Source organism: Sphaerodactylus townsendi, linkage group LG03, assembly GCF_021028975.2.
Source record: "Sphaerodactylus townsendi isolate TG3544 linkage group LG03, MPM_Stown_v2.3, whole genome shotgun sequence".
Lineage (NCBI taxonomy): Eukaryota > Metazoa > Chordata > Lepidosauria > Squamata > Sphaerodactylidae > Sphaerodactylus > Sphaerodactylus townsendi.
This window is the reverse complement of record NC_059427.1, coordinates 67,490,630-67,511,555: the sequence shown is the minus strand read 5'-3', so window position 1 is coordinate 67,511,555 and position 20,926 is coordinate 67,490,630. Positions and strand designations below refer to the sequence as shown.

General features: G+C 40.3%; 1 protein-coding gene across 8 annotated transcripts in view; it reads left to right on the top strand.

The window, feature by feature from the left end:
- DOCK3 (dedicator of cytokinesis 3) overlaps positions 1–20,926 on the top strand; it is a 228,932-nt gene that overhangs the window by 51,370 nt on the left and 156,636 nt on the right. For all 8 annotated transcript variants that reach the window (XM_048491130.1, XM_048491135.1, XM_048491129.1 and 5 more), the window contains exons 7-12: positions 583–667; positions 5,638–5,679; positions 9,499–9,653; positions 11,292–11,373; positions 15,550–15,610; positions 19,164–19,311. In XM_048491130.1, the coding sequence (XP_048347087.1) occupies positions 583–667; positions 5,638–5,679; positions 9,499–9,653; positions 11,292–11,373; positions 15,550–15,610; positions 19,164–19,311 (573 nt within the window). The remainder of the gene's footprint in view (positions 1–582; positions 668–5,637; positions 5,680–9,498; positions 9,654–11,291; positions 11,374–15,549; positions 15,611–19,163; positions 19,312–20,926) is intronic.

Below are 20,926 nucleotides of genomic sequence, written 5' to 3'. Positions count from 1 at the left end.
AAAGGTAGCATAGAAATAGTTTGAATGAATGAATAAATAAACAAATTCCTAGCTTTCTTCTACGTTACTAGAGCAGCTTATGCATCAGAAAATTCATCCCCTTTATGTCTAAAGGTACCCTTTCAAAAATAGCTGTCTCCATTATAGAAGGATACTTGACTTGCAACCACAAAACATTTCATGATTGCCCCCAGTACTCCATGGCAGCCATTTTGTTTTAGCACCTGTTCCCCATTTTCATAGTTTCCAAATTGCCCACAGACTCAACAAGAGTTCAATCTCATGTGTAAGCAAAGTGCATGATCAAGGAAAGTATTCTTGTTTGAAAAACACTACTCAAGTAGCAGCACAAGTTAGCTATGAGAAAACAGTATCTCCATGTGTTTGAGTAAAAATGATCTGTAAGATGCTGTGGAATGAATATATTTGTAATACTTGTATTTTATGAAAGAACGCTTTGTAGAACTGAACTTGGCGCACATACTGTCATTTCCACAGATAAAGTCCTGTATGTAGACTTGGTACATTGACAATGTGAAATGTATTTCATTATTGATAAGAGTGTACTTTTTATTTTCACAGGCATCTGGGTTTAGATCTCGTTCCACGGAAAGACTTTGAGGTGGTGGATTCGGATCAAATCAGTGTCTCTGATCTATACAAAATGGTAAGGTGCCTTGAGGTAGATCCTCTCAATATATGGAGGTGTTTCTGTGTATTAAAGTCAAAACAAATTTATTCATACTAATATAGCTAATTTCAGTAACTGCGGTCAAGCATTCTGCACTTTAAGCATAAAGATCGGCACTTGCTGTAATTCCAGGAATCTGAAAATTAACTATAACAAAAACAAAATAGTAATTTTCAGTCATTCCAGACCTTAATACAACTGGTCCATCAATAATGACATAAGTAAGAAATGTTCTTCTTTTAAATATCTTGGCGTTATTTTTCAAGCCTCTATATTTTGGCAGGCTCATCTAAATGCTAGCATTTCTGCTGCATTCCAATGGGTGCTGTTAATTTTTTTTTTTACTCTAAAGTTGGCTGCTTGCATCTCCAGTAGTTAAACATTTCAGGGGAAAGTCATCCTTTATGGCATACAAATTTGGGACTGGAATGGGAAGTCCCTTGAGAAAGTGGAAGTTATTCAAAATTCTTTCATTAGGAAAATCTTAGGACTTTCTCAGAGTACCCCAGCTGCCCATTTAAGAACTGAACTGAGGCTATCTTCAATTACTTTGAGGGCTCATCTGAGACTGTTTAAATATTATATAAAGTTAGTAAGCTTATTTAGCTGTCATTTGGTCAAACTGTGTTACCAATTATATAAGGATGGGAACTGTTGGTTGCCCCTAATGCAGTGGTGGGATTCAAATAATTTAACAAGCGGTTCTGGTGGTGGGATTCAAATAATTTAACAACTGGTTGTATACAAGCGCCATTTTAACAACAGGTTCTGCTGAAGTGGTGCAAACCTGCTGAATCCCACCACTGCCCTAATGGCTCCCATTTTACAGTTGTATGATTTAGAAGAAATGAAATTCCAGCAAAATCTGAGCACAAGTTTATGAAAAGGATGTAGAATATAATATAATTGTGATCCAGCTATCTAAACGTAATTTACAGTTTAAATGTTCCTGGATCTAAGTACTTCCAGAACAGGACCCAGAGGATATAAGACCAGCCTTGGAAAAGGTCAAAGCTTTCACTCTCAGAAAAAGGTTGAAGTGCATTTCTCCTGCCTGACCACTGGAGTAGCTGTATCAGTGCCCAGAGAGGGAGGCTTGGAGCACCTTATACCTACAGATCAAATGTAGGATTTTGCTGTACTCATTTTTCCTACAAAAGTGTGGTCTTTGTGGTCTTCTGAATCACTTTTTTGCCATCAAAGTCACAGTTGTCTTATGGTCACTGCATAGGGTTTTCTGGGTAAGAGATATTTGAATGTGGGTTGCTATTGCCAACCTTTGCATCAAGACCTGGGTATTCCTTGGGAGTCTCCATCCAAATATTACTCAACAGTAGAGCTGAGTGTGTGTTATTGGCCCAAGGTCATTCAGCAAGCTTTTACAGTACGAGTGGGGATTCAGACCTAGTCCAACACCTTAACCACTGTACAGTGGTGGGATTCAGCAGGTTTGCACCACTCGGCAGAACCGGTTGTCAAAATGATGCTTGTAAATAACCAGTTGTTAAATTATTTGAATCCCACCACTGCCACTGTACCACACAGGCTCTCTCTGATTAAATAGGCACAGTAGGGATTTACAGCCCATTTCTAATGGCAATGTTAGTCTTTAGCAAGATTTATAAAAGGGTTATCTGATTTACACTTTGTAGCTTTGTTCATCTTTAAAACACAAGTGTTTAATCCTGCTGTGTTCACTGTTATTCTTCTCTATGTTTAATCCAATTAAATGTTAACAATACATAACATTATTTGTGCATAATGGTCAATGGGGCTGTGCATACAGAAACCAGCTGCAGTGAACTGACCAGAATGTTTCTAGAAGCTTTTGAATGCTTGAAGTGCTCTCCACCCTCTTCTTCAGAGCTGAGAGCTGGCAGATTTCCTGCCCACACAGTCATGTGAAAGGAGTTGGGGAGAGTGCTCCTCCCTCATTCTCTCTTCGCTGCCATTGAAAGGGACCTGCTTTGCTGAGCACTTCAACTTACCTCAGGATCTTTTCTTCGTTGATGATGGCATTTTCAAGAAGTGTTTCAAATGTGACACTAAGATGGCACTGAATGATTATCATGAAGAATGACTCTTCTATCTTGGCAAAACTCTGAAATGTGCCCAATTTGCCAGCTTTTCACTTTGAAGGCCATGCACGAATGGGCTTTGAACCTTAAGGCTGCACCACGAGTAAAATATCACATTTTGGTGTATGCTCCCTCTAATAAGTCTTCAAAGAGGATACGTATTCCCTAAGCCTCTTTGCTCCCTATGAGTCTGTCTGAGCCATCTTATGATCTGGCTTTAGTGAGCACGCAGACTCCTTTGGAGACCCCCGTTAAAAAGGCCAAAAAGGTTAAAAATGCCTCTTAGGCCAAGCTACTCATGTTGACATCAAGGGTAATTGACATCGAGGGTATATTCATCTAACCCTCTGATTCATCAGTCCAATAACTTTCCTTGACATTGATCTCCCTTGTCTTCTCAAAATCAAGATACCTTATATACTCGTATATAAGCCGACCATGTATAAGCCGAGGCACCTAATTTTACTGCCCAAACCTGGGAAAACTTATTGACTCGTGTATAAGCCGAGGGTGGGAAGCTGGGAGGCAGAGGGAGCTCCTTATTTGGGCAGTGACATCTGGAGGAGTCTCTGCCCAAATAAGGAGTTCCCTCTGCCTGCCAGCTGAGTTTGACAAAGCCCAGCCAGCCAGCAGAGGGAGTTCCTTATTTGGGCAGTGACATCAGGGGGAGTCCCAGGGTTTGAGGAGGCCCAGCCACCAGGGTGCCTCGGGGCTCCCCCTTCACCCTCTGAGGAGGGCAGCAACAAGCGGCTTGTGCAACCACAGGGAGTTCATCCCGGCCATGCCCCCAGCCTCAGCAGAGGCCTGTAGAGCCGGCTGGTAAGTGGTGACTTGTGTATAAGCTGAGGGGGCATTTTTCAGCCTTAAAACAGGGCTCTGTGCTGTCCAACCCTTCAGTGTCATCATTGTCTCTTTCCATGGACTCTGCCTTCCCTGTCAGTCCACAGCTCCTCCATCATGCTCCTAATGTTTCACCTGCATCTATGACTGGTATCTTCTCTGTGCCATGGAGAGAAACACATCTTACTGCGACATGCCTCTGAAGATGTCAGCCATAGATGCAGGCCAAACATTAGGAGCAAAAACTGCGAGACCATGGCCACACAGTCAGTGGTGGGATTCAAATAATTTAACAACTGGTTGTTTACAACCACCATTTTAACAACTGGTTCTGCTAAAGTGGTGCAAACCTGCTGAATCCCACCACTGCACACAGCTCAGAAAATTCACAATACCCAGTGAGTCTGGCTGTGACCTGATATTTGAGACTTTCCAGATATATATAGGTATTTTGTAGCCCTTGCTGCATTTGAGTCATTTAAGGCATAAGGCTGACAACCCTTAAATATTTAAGACTGGTTGTAGGAGCTGCACGCTTACTTGATGAAGCTCTGAGGTATCTGTTCAGTAGAATCCAATGTAAAACCTTTTCAGATTATGTTTTTGTATAATTGCTACTTCTATATATTCTTTCTTTTCATTTTTGAAAAGCAAGTGGTTAAATTTATAGAACAACAAACTCCACACATTTATGAATGTGCAGAATGATATTTTATTGATATTGGAGTGGTTAGACACTAGTATAAATATATCAACAAGAGAAAGATGAAATATGCCAATATACCAATAAGATAATTATACCAATAAGAGAAAGTCGTGTGGAAATACTGTTACATATAAATTTACCATTGTTGTTGTATGAATAACAAAATTATGTGACTTGGATTCTAAAACCCCTTTCTAATGACACAGTAGCAACTCCTCCAACAGAGGAGAGAAATGATATTTTTTATAGTTCCCATTACATTGCTCCTGGGAGTCCAGTGATCCATAGGAGCACGACTGGAAGAGGGCGCACCGAAGGCTGCAGTGAGAGAGGGAGGCAGGGACATTGCCTTCCTATGGCATGGCTCTGCTGGGGTTATCAACCTCCAGGTCACGTCTTCAATTTTTCCAGAATTGATCTCCATACTACAGAGATCAGTTCCTCTACTCCCCAGAGTCACATTCACATGAAACTCCTTCCTTGGGCACCACCCACAAATGTGCAGGGGTTTCCCAGGCTGGAGTCAACAAACCTCTATTCTGCTCTTATTGCTTAGGATCCATGCTTGTATTTTAAAATACCATTTTAAATATTATAATAGCTATGATAATCATACCAATTTTCAGATGAGGCATAAGCCTCCATTAAACTAACAGCAGTTTTCAATCAGTGTTGAAGTTTAATTTTAAATTAGCTGAATATCAAGTCTTCTAATTTCAAAAGCAGCACTTATTGCATTGCAGAACAATTTAATAATTTTCATCTATGCCCTATTGGTATATGTAGCTACGAATGGTGCACAGAGTGGGTCATCAGCAGCCTCTGCTTAAGAAATGGAGCAGATTTTTAAACTATATTTCATGTTTCTTATGAAGTTGTAGTTTATGTAGATTTGGGGCTTCTTATCCTGAAAACTTAAGATGGGCAGTCAGCAGACAAAATGTAAAATATACAGCCTTAATCAGTGCAAAGTTAAAAATGTTAAAATTCTCATGGACATGGGATTTTGTCAGAACCCTGGTGGCTAAAGTGCTTTTCAGAATGCTTTACAATACAACATCCTTGTGTAAGATTGGTGTGCTAAATGTTGGCAAAGCAGTACTCTACCTAGCTATTGCCCTCGTGGTATGTCCTCGTATAGGACACTTGTGGAGTGCTACATTTTGATGTGACACGAGGCTAGTATTTTCATGTCAAGTAATAGAGACTGGTATATTTAAACGAGAGTAATTTGAAAATAATCTAAATTATGTTTAGTGCTGTAAGCAAAAAGTACAAAAGCATCCTTAAACATAACCATTCTTTTTAAAATATCTTTGCAGCATTTATCCAGCAGGCATAGTGTACAGCAGAGCACATCACAGGTAAGATAAGCTATTGGAGTCTTGTTTCTTTCCTCACTAAAGTAACTCATAATAGAAGAAATGATAAGTTGTGTCTTACCCTTAAAGAATCTGCTTTTGCATCCTGCCCTGTATGTATTAGTATTTAGAACTATATGGTCAGTGTTGTCATGGTGCAGATTTTGTCTTGTCTTTTGCAGAAACAAATTAATGAAGGAATTTGTCCTATACTAATCATTTTATACTTACTGTGAGGAAGCCAGAATGCCTCTTGTTCTGCATGTAGCTCTGTTGAGATGAAGCAGTTTGAAATTCTGTGTATTACATTACATTTCACGACATAGTTCTAGAATATATTAAAATATTTTTTATTTAAGCACCATACTATTACATTTACAAATTTGAACAAAAGGAAATGTCTGAAATGTTAAGTGAAGTCCAGTTTGATGAACTGGCTGTGGCACACATTGGCTGATACTCTACGCTACATCCTTCACGTACAGTCGTTTTTCTTGTCATTTCTGTGCACATACACATCTGGATTCATTTGATTTCTTCTAAAACTTAAAATGCTTAAAATTCGCATCAAGTGTTACATTCCCAAAAAGGAGAGCAAGTATATTATTCATGTCTCCTGCACATGCTTCCTGCTCAGTTTCCTTTAGATCACTATAACAGCTCCATTTGTTGGGATTTGTCCATCATTGGAAAGCTAGGTTTACTGTTTTATCTATTGATCATCCTCCCTTCCCTTCCCTTCCCTTCCCTTCCCTTCCCTTCCCTTCCCTTCCCTTCCCTTCCCTTCCCTTCCCTTCCCTTCCCTTCCCTTCCCTTCCCTTCCCTTCCCTTCCCTTCCCTTCCCTTCCCTTCCCTTCCCTTCCCTTCCCTTCCCTTCCCTTCCCTTCCCTTCCCTTCCCTTCCCTTCCCTTCCCTTCCCTTCCCTTCCCTTCCCTTCCCTTCCCTTCCCTTCCCATCCATCCATCCATCCATCCATCCATCCATCCATCCATCCATCCATCCATCCATCCATCCATCCATCCATCCATCCATCCATCCATCCATCCATCCATCCATCCATCCATCCATCCATCCAGCCATCCAGCCAGCCATCCAGCCATCCAGCCATCCATCCATCCATGCTGGTTTTGGAATGTTGAAACAAAGAAACTCTGGAAGGTTGATAATAATTGGACAGGAGGTTTGAAATTAAATTAGTGTTCGGGAGAAAAAGATTTGGGTGATCTAACTGGTTGTCTGATAGAATCTGAATATGAGCAAATTCTTTGTGAGGTCAGAGGCAGGTGTTCCTTCTCAAAAGTAGGCTGTTGTTATCCAGATTCGAGATTTGAGCAGCTGAGCCCTCAGGGAAGGCGCTGTCTACTGCTATCCATATTTGAATTGGGAAGGGGAAAGCATATGTCAGGCAAAAACCCTCTTAGTATCAAAGTCCATGAGTTAAGATTGGCCTTCATCTTGGTTGAGTAGTCTGTCTATGATACCAAGGCACAACTGGTAAGGAATTTTAGAAAAACCTTGTTATGGGCTTTGCCTGCCAACAATTCCTGTAGTGGAGATGGGGAAAGAGCAAGCAACTACTCTCTTACTGTATTGTCGAAGGCTTTCACGGCCGGAATCACTTGGGTGCTGTGTGGTTTCCGGGCTGTATGGCCGTGTTCTAGCAGCATTCTCTCCTGACGTTTCGCCTGCATCTGTGGCTGGCATCTTGAAGATGCCAGCCACAGATGCAGGCGAAACGTCAGGAGAGAATGCTGCTAGAACACGGCCATACAGCCCGGAAACCACACAGCACCCATACTCTCTTACTGTTGGCTTGAGCAAGCTGACTGGCCATCCCTGTGTTGAATGGTTAAGCCACCATTTTGGTGAGTAAACCAGCTGTCCATAACCCTTGCTGACGGTACACTCATAGCAGTTCACTCACAGCATAGCACTGTCATAGCAGCTCACATAACATAGCCCTCTGTTCACCAGAGTGAGGCATCTCGTTTCCTTGTAGTGGTAGCAGTTCTGCAGCTTTTGGTGAAGCTGCATGGGGCAGTTTCTATCTGTTCACCACAGTGGCTGCTGCAGGGATTTTCCCCAGTAGTCATAATGACCCATTCACCCCTGTGTGTATCGCCATTGTATCATGTTTTCTCATTTTTAAACATAGACATTTTCTGCAGGATCCAAGTCTCATTATCTGGTAGTGTTTTTGCTCTTTTTAAAGTAATCATTTTTAAGGTACATATGTAAGACTGATTAGGATTATTGTGATGTTGACAGTGAGGTCACTTAACGCTGGGATAAAAAGAGATGTGAAAAATTATTCTTATAGAGAAGTGACCATTTAGCCACACTGTGATTTTTCATATTTGAAACGTGCAAGTTTTGATTAATCTGGATTAAATCATATGGAGTACCTTTTTTGCAAATTAATGAACATATATTACACAATTTGTATCTTACCAAATTTGTGATTTACCAGATTCTATCAGTCTGTATCCCAAGTCTGATTACTTCTTGCTTGAATTTCTGGCCTTTAGTGGTTCTGTTAGTACCCTTAAAAGGTTCCTACCTAATTTTAACCTGCCAAGATGGATGTAATTGAAGAAAACAAGAATTCACACTCCTTGTCTCATGTATGTTGTCCTTATTTTCATGGTAACTGACTAAAAGAACTGAATTAATTGTAGTGCTGAAACTGGCTACATGCAAGTGATTTTATTACCAGAATGTGTCTGAAACACATTGATTAATGACTTTGGTTATATTCAGGCAGATTGTAGCAGGCCATTTACCAGTGTTTCTGTATGCATTGCATTGATAAAGTAGTTTTTAAAAAAAAGAGCTTCAGACTGCTTTCACTTTACTCTGATCAGTCTTCAAACAGAGGTCTGTGGAATATTTTTACTAAACAGGTCCTCAGTCCTCAAGCATGTGGCTATGTCTCGTTTTGGTCTTTAGACTGAGCAGGCTTCCACAGTTCAGAGCCTGGGGAAAGGTGGTGACTTGGTTGTAAAACTACTGTATGGATTAAAGAGAATGGATATGCTCATCAAAACCTTTCCATTTAAAGGAACCTACATGCATTTGTGGAATGCAAACCACAGCACATGGTCAGATACTGGGGGGGGGGGGGTTGGGGGGGGAAGAGTCAGGAAACTATGGGAATATAAACTTGCTATTTACTCGTAATAGAAAAAAAAATGACAGACTAGTTTGCAACCGCATTGGTCATACGGTTCCTTTGACATGAGACTGATACAGTGCCTAAGGCATCCTCACCTTTTAAACCTAGCTTCTACTAGATGGTAGGTGATCTCTCAAAGCATTCTGTATTTTAATAAAGAAATGTAGTCACCCTTCTGTCAATCACAACAATGTATGAATAACAAAATTAACAACTTTACAACTTCAGCAGTTGTAAAGGAGACACAAATTCGCTTTATGTGACAGTCAAAATGTATTTTTCTATTGCTAAATTTCTAAATAATTCAAAGAAAAAAATATTGATACAATGAAAACAGTATGACAATTCTCTAGCAGAGACCCCTTAATGAATGTATATGTATGAGATATGTACACAGAAAATAAAGCATTTGGATTGGATCCCACATAAAATCTTTTCTAATGGAAGAGATTTTTACCAGTGAAGCAAGATTTCTCCCTTCTCTCACCTGCTGCAGCTCAACATCCCCCCCCCCCCAATTGTTCCTGATGACAGGAGGTGCTCAGGGAGGAGGGGAGTCAGTGGTCTACTATTGGAGGGGGAAATTGGCAAAAATCTCAAAGTGTAGATTTCTACTCTATCCAGTCTTATTTCTTTTTTGAAATCAGGTAGATACAATGCGACCACGTCATGGAGAAGCATGCCGTTTACCAGTGCCGCACCATTTCTTTCTGAGTCTAAAGAGTTTCACTTATAATACAATTGGAGAGGATGCAGATGTCTTCTTTTTTTTGTATGATGTTCGAGAAGGCAAGCAGATCAGGTAAGTCAAAATCAGACTTTTTTTGTTGTGCAGCCCCACCTACCTTACAGGGTGTTTTTTGTGGGGGTGGGGAAAGGGAAAGGAGATTGTAAGCCCCTTTGAGTCACCTACAGGAGAAAAGGGGGGGTATAAATGAGATTTTTGACATTCTGATGACCAATGTCACAGGAGTTCCTTGGATAAAATACCAGGAGGTTTCTGTGGAAAAATGGGAATTGGGAAACATCTCTTCCCCCTTACACTGATGCAATCTCTTATATCCACACAAATTTCTCCATCAGAAGAGTGAGGAGAGGCAATGACACCCACTTTAAGAACATTAGAAAGAGCCTGCTGGATCACACCAGAGTCCATCTAGTCCAGCACTCTATTACTTACACCAAGTACCTTTGGGAAGCTCACATGCAGGATGTGAAAGCAATGGCCTGCTGCTGCTGCTGCTTCCAAGCACCTGGTCTGCTAAGGCATTTGCAATGTCAGATCAAGGAGGATCCAGGTAGCCATAGATCAACTTCTCCTCCATAAATCTCTCCAAGCCCCCTTTAAAGCTATCCAGGTTAGTGGTCATCACCACCTCCTGTGACAGCATATTCCAAACACCAATCATGTGTTGCATGAAGAAATGTTTCCTTTTATTAGTCCTAATTCTTCCCCTCAGCATTTTCAGTGTATGCCCCCTGGTTTTAGTATTGTGAGAAAGAGAGAAAAATGTCTCTCTGTTGACATTTTTCTACCCCATGCATAATTTTATAGACTTCAATCATATCCCCCCTCAGATGTCTCCTCTCCAAATTAAAGAGTCCCAAACGCTTCAGCCTCTCCTCATAAGGAAGGTGCTCCAATCCCTCAATCATCCTCGTTGCCCTTCTCTGCACTTTTTCTATCTCTTCAATATCCTTTTTGAGATGTGGTGACCAGAACTGAACACTTTATAGAAACACCATGCATCTTGTCCATTAGCTTGGTTCAGATAATTACATTCTTACAGTGCTGTCTTAAGAACTGGGAATAAGCACCATTTAAAACAGTTGAGAAGGATTCTCAGGAGACCAGCTAAGGGTTGCATTGTTCATTATATGACAATTCAGTTAATTCAAGTATGTACATATATGAACAGAACTCTCAACAACCCTCTTTGTTATTCCTGCCTAAGGACCTTTGGGTAGGTCAGAGTGTGAATGTAAATAACAGGAACACAGTTGATCAGTGGAACATACTGCCTGAAACTACAGTGGGAATCTTCTTTAAACTTTTTAAAAATAGACAAATTGCTATAGATGTTAAAATATCTCCTTGCAAGTGATAGAGTTTCAATAAGTTGTTTCTTTTTATCTCTGTTGTTTTGTCATCAGACCATGATTATTTTATTAAGATATATAAATAATGATGAATTATTACTCTTTCATCAATATCATAAGTATTTATTCATTCTCTTCTGTGAAGAAAAGGTAGGGGAGAGTATTGGCTGAACTGGTCATAGGTAGTATCTTATGAATGTAGCTGTACTTTTCCAGAATAAGATAATTGGATTGTTCAAGAAAATTAGTTGGGAAATTTTGACCAATAAGCTGGGTAGGAAACATATATTTAGATAACTCTTGCAGTTAAGTCATTTTTGTTGTTCTTTTTGCCTTTCAGTGAAAGGTTTCTGGTAAGGTTAAACAAGAATGGAGGCCCCAAAAATCCAGACAAGATTGACCGAATGTGTGCTGTTTTCACAGTATGTCACACTTCTACTTTTTTACAGAAAACTTTCTAATGAAATGTCTTTTTGCAGGCAAATTGCAATTATGCTCTGTTTTGAGGATCATATCTATCTGCTTGATTTGAACAAATTGCTGAAATGAATTGTTTTTCAAGGTTACTTGTACTGTAATAAAAGAGAGTAACAATGTAAAAGTGGATGTGGAAACACTCAGTTTCCTGCTACATTTCTCTTTCATTTAGCATTTGTTTTGCCCATTGTTTCTAATGAAGCATGAAATTAAAACTGTCTTTTGGTTTGTAGCATGTGTTTGTAGACAAACACCATTTGAAAATGCCAGCATGGTGAAGGGAGTAATTTGTTAGCCTATATTTACTGCACAACAAGCACTAGTAGCCGTATTTGGGTTTTGGTCTCATATAAGTTGAAGAGGGTTATTTTTATAATTTTTTAAAGCTTTCTTATAGTGCCTAAGGTTCAGGGATGGGCGGGACTGTGCTCTTGATCTTACTCCGCCCTGGCTGGAACATATTTTTTCACCAGAAGCAGCAGCAGAGTCCCTGGCAGAAATTATGATGTGCCTGTGGTGTCCACATATACTGTAATTCAATCATTCTGAGTGGTGTCCATACAATAAACAATATGATATATAATTAAAGTGGACTTGTTGCTGATATTAGAATGCTAAAGATAGTTTATCGCTAACTTACACAACCATATTCTAGTCCAGTAATACCTTGGAAACTAACAAGTTGCTCTGGGTTCGAGCTTTTGAGAAAAGAAACTCCCTTTGTCAGGTGACTCTCTCAAAACTCTTACACCCTGAACTCTAGAAAGCTTGTATGCCAAATGTCTTTGTTGGTCTCTGCAGTGCTATTGGACTCAAATCTAACTGTTTTACCACGGGCTAACATTGCTGCCTTCTGAAACTTTCCTATATATCCATGTTCTGTAACAAAAAATGAGCAAGATAGAAGAAGGAAAGCAAGTGAACAAGAATCGTTCAAGGAAGGCAAACTGCTTTGGCAGCTGTAATACCCATCTAATTAAAACAGAATAATACTTATTTGTATCAAGTGTTCATGCATCCAGCAGCCACCCAGCATTTCATCATGTCTAAGAGGGCTGACTTGTCATGCATTATTGAGACTTGGCTGGGGATGGGAGGGGTTAATCTTCCCAACTGTATCTCTCAGAGTACTTGGAGATACATGAGGATAGGTCTGGCAGGCAGGGAGGTGGTTTCACTGTAGCCCATAAGGACCATATTCCTTTAGCATGGCACCCTGTCCAGGAAACTTCTCATTTTGAGACTGTACCTAATGCTGGGATTGAGAAACAGGATTGGGTTTCTGTCTGTGTACCACCCACCCCATCGCCTAAAACTCTCCCTGACTGAACTGACAGGGAGTTCTGAGGATCCATAGGCTAGTTGTCATGGGAAACTTCAACATTCATGCTGAGCCAAACTTGTCAGGAGTAAGTTAGGATTTCATGGCCTCCAGGACAGCCATGGATCAGTCTCAGGTAATAACACATGGTATAGGTCACAATCTTGATCTGGTATTTTGTTCTGGGAAGTAGGAAGGTGGCCCAAGGATGGTTAAATTGCTGATGGTTCCTTTGACTTGGACATGTTTAGACTTATAAGGATTCCTAGACTCTGCAGGGGTTGAAGGATTTATTAAAATGATCCACCTCTGGAGCCATATGGATCCAAATGACATTCTGATTCTGACTGTGCACGATTTTTTTAATTGATGTTTTTCAGGTTCGGGTTTAATAGTTCCAGAAATTTTCAAAAAAACTGAATCCTAACAATGGCTTTTTGGGTTGTTTGAAAAATGTTAGGTCTGTTAGACCTGATCCCGAAATGTTCCCATTGTTGTTGAGCTCCATGTGAAGCTGGGAGGCAGCAGGCAGATGCAGAGCTGTTCAACTCTGTACCTGCTGACACCCAATTCCACGTGGAGATACGAGATAGCAGCGCTGGTGGCAGGTCCAAAGTGACCCAAAAGATCCACTTTTTTGATCCCTTTAAACTGCTGCTTTTGGGGGGGGGGGGGGGGGGGGGGAAGAAGGGTATATCCCAAAATACCAATAAGGTATTTCTCAGGGGTTTTTTTCTGCTTGGCTTTAGCTGAATGCACACAAACTTAATTCTGATGGCTCTGGGGAATTTTCCTGTTGAAATAACTGGCACTTTTGCTTATGCCCCGGCTGACCTCCAGAATGAGGAAGTTATCTGGACAATTGACATAATTGCTCTCAGGTGACCTCTCTCAAGTGTTAGAACTCAAATAGCCTGTTAGTTTATTGAGGGACTGTGAGCTATGAAAAGACAAGATAAAATGCTAGAGTGACAGTGGAGGACGACTCGGGATGAGTCTAATAAGACGCAGGTATTCCATGGTGGTAATGATAACAGAGGATCAACACTTTTCCAGTTCCATTGCATTTCCACAGTGTAGACTAGTAGAACTATTCCTTATAGTCAGAGGCCTGTTGGGATCTGATCTGCAGAGAATGTGGGCTGATTGGTGGCCCACTGTGACCAATTTGCTCAAAAGTTTTGCAGATAAAATCTCTTGTATTTATTCTGACTTGGACTGTATGTTGGCTCTGACAGAGTCAGAGGATGCCAGGATGCTGACTGTTTGGGATATTTTTCACTTTATTCAGTATGAGGATGTGGGCATGATCCTTGGAAGTTTGACGCATACCACCTCCCTGTATGACCCTTTACTTCATGGCTGCTTAAATCTGCCAGGGCATGTGGTCTAGCTGACTGGGTCTGAGAAGTAGTTAGTGCTTCCTTGATGGAGGAGGTGGTTACCCCAGCCTTGAAACAGGCTGCAGTAATCCTCTTCTAAAGCAGCCTACCCTTGACCAAGGAGATCTCAGTAACTATCATCTAGTCTCTAATGTTCAATTCTGGATCAAGATGATTGAACAACTTGTATTTGGTCAACCTCAGACTTTCCTGGATGAAGTAGATTGCTTGGATCCTTTTCACTATGGCTTTAAGCCTCATTGTGCGACTGAAACAGCATTAGTCACCTGGTGGATGCCCTGCACCAAGAGATGGATGGTAAAAGATAGTCTCCTGTGCAAGCATTAGGTCACTCATGTGATGATGAAACATCACAACGTTCACTAGACAGACTATGTCTTTAGGGTGATTTGCCATTGCCTTCCCCAGTTGTCTATACTTTACCCTCGGCAAGCTAGGTACTAATTTTACTAATCTTGGAAGGATGGCAGATTAAGTCAGTTTTGAACTGGCTCCTTGAAACCAACTTCTGTGAGGATCAAACTCAAGTTGTGAGCAGAGCTTTGATGGCAGAACTGCAGTATACCACTCTGTGCCACAGGTAAAATAAAGGAAATCTTGACTGGAAGAAATGAAAGAAATGGATGGTATAAGATAAATCCCACTGCTACCAGCCATTATTTTTCCAGTCATCACGGCTCACTTCTCTTCTACAACTACTAATGCAAGCCACCAGTCAAAGTCCATAGAAGATCTTCAGTCCATAAAGCTATCAGCAAACAACCAAGGACCTTTTGACTCTAACTTTCTACGTGCAAGATTCTCTGACATGGTTAGGGCTTTTCACATTACCTGGAAAAGCTAAGGGACTGATGGGAGGTTTGTGTGGTTTCCGAGCTGTATGGCCGTGTTCTAGTAGCATTTTCTCCTGATGTTTCTCCTGCATCTGTGGCTGGCATCTTCAGAGGAGGATACTGTTCTTTCTCATCTGAGTCAGGTTTCAAAACTTTATTTATTTGCACCATCCTTTATTTGCACCATCTAAAATGTTCTAGTGAGCAAGCTTTCAAGTTGTGTGGTGCTGTATATTCATAAGTAAAGAAAACTATTCAAGAAAACTATATTCCATCAGGCTATGCAGCCATATATTTCTTTTGTTCTGCCTTTTAAGATCTATTTTTATGAATATGAAGGTGAAAGAAACATATGAAATAAGACCTTTACATTAGCAACCCTTACTTGCACAAAATGTAGAGAAGGCCTCCTTTTAAATAAATGTTAAACATTTTAAATTATATATTATTGTTTGAGTTCTCATATGAGATGAAATATATAGAAGAGTCTTTATATTTGAAAGTGTTTTACATTTAAAATAGAATTTATGGACACAAATTTTTACTTTTATTCTGTTTTTTTAGGATCTTAGCAGCAAGGACATGAAGAAAGATTTGTACATTGTTGCGCAAGTAATCCGAATAGGTACTGTATTTTTTATTAAACAGTTTGGATATTAGCTCAGTTATCTACATGGTATGCAGAATGTCCCAGTTTCAGTCCCTCACATCTCGACCTTAAAGGATCAAATAGCCAGAGTGATCTTTGCCTGATGCCCTAAAGAGCCACTGCCAATTTGAGTAGATAATACTGACAAGTCATGTGAAGATCCACTGTAAGGCAGCTTCATAAAAAGTTCAGCTTAAAAGACCACTAGGTAACGGGCAGCTCCATCCACAGATTGCGGTTCCCAGATGCTGCGCTGCAGTCATGCCACTGTGCTGTTCCCAAGAAAGCGTTCTAGCAGCATAGGGAGTCAAAAACCACAAAAAGACTTCCCTACGGCCAGAATGTCCTCATTGGACTCAATAAATCCAAATCCCCAGGTGCTGGCATAACAGATGGCTAGGTGGAAGCTGAGTAATGGCGCTGCCTCCTGCAGCAACACCTCTGGAATGCCCCCACTACGCTGACAGCAATGGGTGCAGAAGAATACTGGTGCAGTGCTTTGCACTGTGTTCGACTGCATGGAGAGCTGCAGTGACCCCTGGTGCAACCCCATGCTGCCTCCAGCAGCATATTTGGACCCCTCCTTTGGATGGTGCTGTTAGTGCCATTACATATAAATGAAATTTCTAATTAGTCATTTGGGATAGAAAGTGTGGATACTAGTGTGGAATAAGTCATATACATGCTTTCATGTGTGACTAAATTATTAATTAATATAATCCAGATAGGTACTGATATAAACAGTGGTAAATAATCTGTAGAAAAAGGATGGCCACATTTTAGTCTGTGGACCACCCCATCCTAATTTCTCTCAGCCTTTGCTACCTATTTGCATAGCCAGTTGAAAGCTCAAGATTGGTTGCAACTTCTGAACTGCCACTTCAGCTAACTTTGGTTAGTACTGCACAGAAGAAAGCAATCGTAAACCAATTCTGATCATCTCATACCTTGAAAACCTAACAATGAGAAAATCTAAAATGAAAAAAAGATATAGTTCTAGAAGATAAGACTGCCAGTTCAGATAGCACTCAGTCAGCTACTGGGAAAGGGCAGAAGGTACTATGAATAGCTCTGTTCTTAATGTTGAAACTGGATTAAAGCCAAAAGGACATTCAGTTGTTAATAAAATGGGTGCAAAAGGAAACTCCAAAGTTGACACATATAATAGGACCATGGAATGTGAGAAGTATGAGTCAAGGTAAGCTCAAAATCATAAAATGAGAAATGTAATTTTTAATGCAATCCTGGGAGTAATGGGAGATGATTAGGACAATTTCAGTCAGAAAATTACAAAGTATTTTACTTAGGAAATGAGAAACATGGTAGAAACTGAATTGTTCTAATAGTGAGGTGAGATGTAATACAAGCAATCGGATGTTATAATGCAAATATCAGTCAACCTTTATGGAAAGCCTGTCAACATAACGATCATTCAAGTTTGTGTTCCAACTGCCGATGCTGAAGAGGAAGAAATTGAAAGCTCTTATGCAAGCATCCAGAAAGAAATTGATCACTCATCTAAGCGAGATATGCTGGAAAAGTGAATAATGTTAGGAAAAATTGAAGGCAGAAGGAATAGAGGAAGACCCAGCATGAGAAGGATTGACTTGATAAAGGAAACCATGGCACTCAGTTTGCAAGACCTTTGCAAGGATGTTAATGATAGGACTTTTTGGAGGTCATTAATTCATAAGATTGCCATAAATTGGAAGAGATTTGATGGCATTCAACGCACACATTTTCAGATAATTCTACAGTAACCTTTTGCTTAAATTTTTTGGGGGAGAGGAATTTGCAAGTTAAGAAGCAGTACATAGCTGTCTTGTGATTCTGCTAATGGAAAGGTTACAATTATCTCTCCCTTTCAACTTCTTGATTTGGAATAGAGAGGACATTTTGTTGGGACAATAATTGAAGGGAAGATCCAGTCCCAGAATGACCTATCTAGGGAGTACCTGGCCTCTCAAGGTCAAGGAACTAACAATATATGTTACAGGTAATATAGTTCTGGGTCTTTTGAGATTGGAATACTTCTGGTTTGTACAGGAGACTTAAGTTATACCCAACTGCATTAGGTGTGAGAAAGTAATATGTTTCTTATTAATATTTGTTAATAATATTTGTTAATAATATTTTCTATACAGTGACTTTGTTCATGAAGGAAAGGTGCAGAGGAAGGTTAACATTGTCACTGTGGGAAGACAGTATTATGAATCATATTTGCAGTCTTGGGAAAATCCTGTCTAATAAGGGTTAATCTGTTTTCTTGTGGCTATCAACATTTCCACAAAAGCAAAACAACTCCTAACATTTTTTTCAGGACCAGTAAGAGCTCTTAACTCCTATCACATTTCTGCAAAGTAAACGGTCATATTGCCGCAGCATTTAAGAATAACAGTTGCAATCATTCTTGTATTCTCCAGGGACCATCAGTGAAATTAATTTGTGCAGCCAGCTGTCATCTCTTCTGAAGGATAGATTAACATAATTCATGAAAAATAATTCATGAAAATGTTTGTTTTTAATTTTAGGGTTTAAAAAAAGATTTTAAGGATCACAAGTCTCATTCCTGCAAAATTGCCACAGGAAAGAATGCAGAAGTGCTCATCAAGTTACTTAACATTGCAGTCCTGGGGGCAGGGGGGGGGCAAAAACCACTCACAAGGTGGCATGACCCCAGTGCCAGCGTAAATACCAGTTGCGTTGACATAAGAGGCATTAATACTAGTGCAGAGGTATTTGTGTTGGGGACCAGTGCAGCAGCAGCTCTGGAGTGGGTGGCCGAAGGGGGTGTTCCCAGGGGTGTGGCCAGCTTTAGACAAGTTCCTGAGCACTTTTGGCTTGGGAATGCCTCTATGTGAAATTGTAAACTTATGCCAGCAAAATCAGTGCTGCAACCCATTGAGCTGAATCGGCCATTTCCATTGGGGAAGGGGCAGCAGCACTTTTGGCTTGCTGGCTGCAGTGTAGCAAGTCTCTTAGGAGGCAGTGTGGCTGCACTGAGACTGCCATTCCCAGCTGTGGTGTAACTACCTCCCCAGGAGTGCACTGCCCATTTAAAGCAACTGTACCTTTTAGAGAAACTTCTCAAGTGATGAAACAAAATTGATATGTGTACCCTCTCTGTATGATAAAGGATTAAAAGTATAGTGTGGTCGTGTTTGTGCCAGAGTTCTATGACAATTGAGCTGACAGAACTCTTAATGTAACACAAGTGTTTAGTGGTTCCTTAAACTTACAATGGCCTAATCTTTTAAAGCCAGAGCTTACTTTGTCATACTCCTGCCAAAGTAGAATGTTCCCTCCCCCCCCAAACTTCAGTGCTAAATAAATTTGTCTTTTATGTCTTGTTATTTTGGCTGTAGCAGGCTAACATGGCTGTCCCTTTGGAATCCGCTCTTAATGTACTTTTTCTTAGCCACTTATGTACTAGCAGAAAAAAGTTAACTTTTACATTTGTTTTATGGCAAACTCAGATCTTTAGGAGACTGGAAACTAAATTATAATTCCAATAATTGTTTGTTTTTAGGACGCATGCTATTAAATGATTCAAGGAAGGGTCCATCTCATTTGCATTATCGGCGTCCATATGGTTGTGCAGTATTAAGTATCATGGATGTAATTCCATCAATCTCTGAATTAAAAGAAGAAAAGGATTTTGTTCTCAAAGTGTACACGTAAGTCATTTATTTTGCCAATAAGTGGAAAAACTGCATGAAATGTTTGTGTAGGTCAGATATCTGAATGTTATATAAAATATAGATGACATGGTCTTTGCCTAAGATGAGTTGTGTGGAGTCATTCACACAGTTAAAGTGCCACCTGATCTTTGTCAAGTTATGCCAATGGCTTTTCTTTTTATTTCTTCCAAGTAAGTAGATGAATTTCCTTTAGGAGTGTGCATATGCATCCCTTACACTAATTCTCCTGCCTTCTAATTTGTTTGCTTCAGTTTGTCAGTGCTAATACACAATAAGCATTGTGGCTTGATAGTTGCTGTGTAGGAAAGCAAAGGGCAGGGTAGAGAAGACAGCTGCCACTGACATTTTTCAGCAGCTTCAAAGCAGCTTGAGAGCATCATTTGTAATCACTTTCAGAGTTGTGCTTTCCCGCTGACTGAATGTGAGCCAAGCTGTTTATAAGCTTACTGAGTATAAGATCTCTGGTTAAGGGTTATAGGCTTCCTTTTTGTTATTGATGGCATAGATAGTGCTGTCAAGCTTGGCATTTAAAATCTTGAAAATTGAATAAAATACTGTTCCCCAACTTAGGGTGGGTTCCCTGAGAAAGAAGGCAAAGGAAAGCAGCAGTGGGCGTAGAGAAAGCTGAATGGCCCTGCATCCACTCTTGACTCCAACTGCAATGGTGTAGCTGTGAGTGAAGCAGCAGGTGAGAAAACCACCTTCCTCTATGCTCCTGTGGCTGTTCTGTAATGCATTTGGCCACAGGAGAGTGCTTAGTGCCTATGAGTTCGGGAGATGTTTGCTGGACTGAGGTTTTCCCATGCTGCATGTCATAGGATAGATGTAAAAATAAGCCATTAATAGGCCTGTCCAAATTGAAATTACAGCAAAGTCAATAAGGAATAGTAATCAGTCAAGGAAGTAATGTACTAGTAGAAGGACAAGAGAAGGGGGGAGAGCAGCATAACAGCTAACAAGAAAGGCATATGGATGGGACCATGTAATGTTTACAGTCTGCTGATTTGTGAGAATCTTTTGTGCTGAGTTTTAATTTATTTGATTGCTTTTAATTCCAATTTTGTTTGAGATCATGTTACTTTTGAAAGGAAGACAAAATTTAATTTTTAAAAATACAGAAAAATTGATTTATTACACATTCTTGTCCCCACATGCTCCACTTTTGTTGAAATAGGTTTTGAAAATACCTGAGGCAGTCTGTAGTTTATCTTGGGAGGAACCCCTTGATTAGCCCCCCACTTCCAAGTTCAGTTTTATGAAAATCAGGCCGCAGTGTTCGTGGCACCTTCCTGACATTAAACTCCAGTCACTAACATGAGATTTATTTCTGACAAGACCTCACTGTGATATCCCAGACTTGCCTGATCTCAACACATCTCAGAAGCTAAGCTGGGTCAACTGTGGTGAGTGCTTAGATAAGAGACCTCCTAGGAATACCAATCTCTTGCCTTGAAAACCCCACCAGGGGTTGCCATTAAATTTGATGTGACTTGGCAGCAAAAGACAACTGTATGTGATTGCTCCTTCAGAATCTCATTTAGAAGGCACCACTGTCCAGATACTACAATAAATACTGGGTTGTGTCCTATGA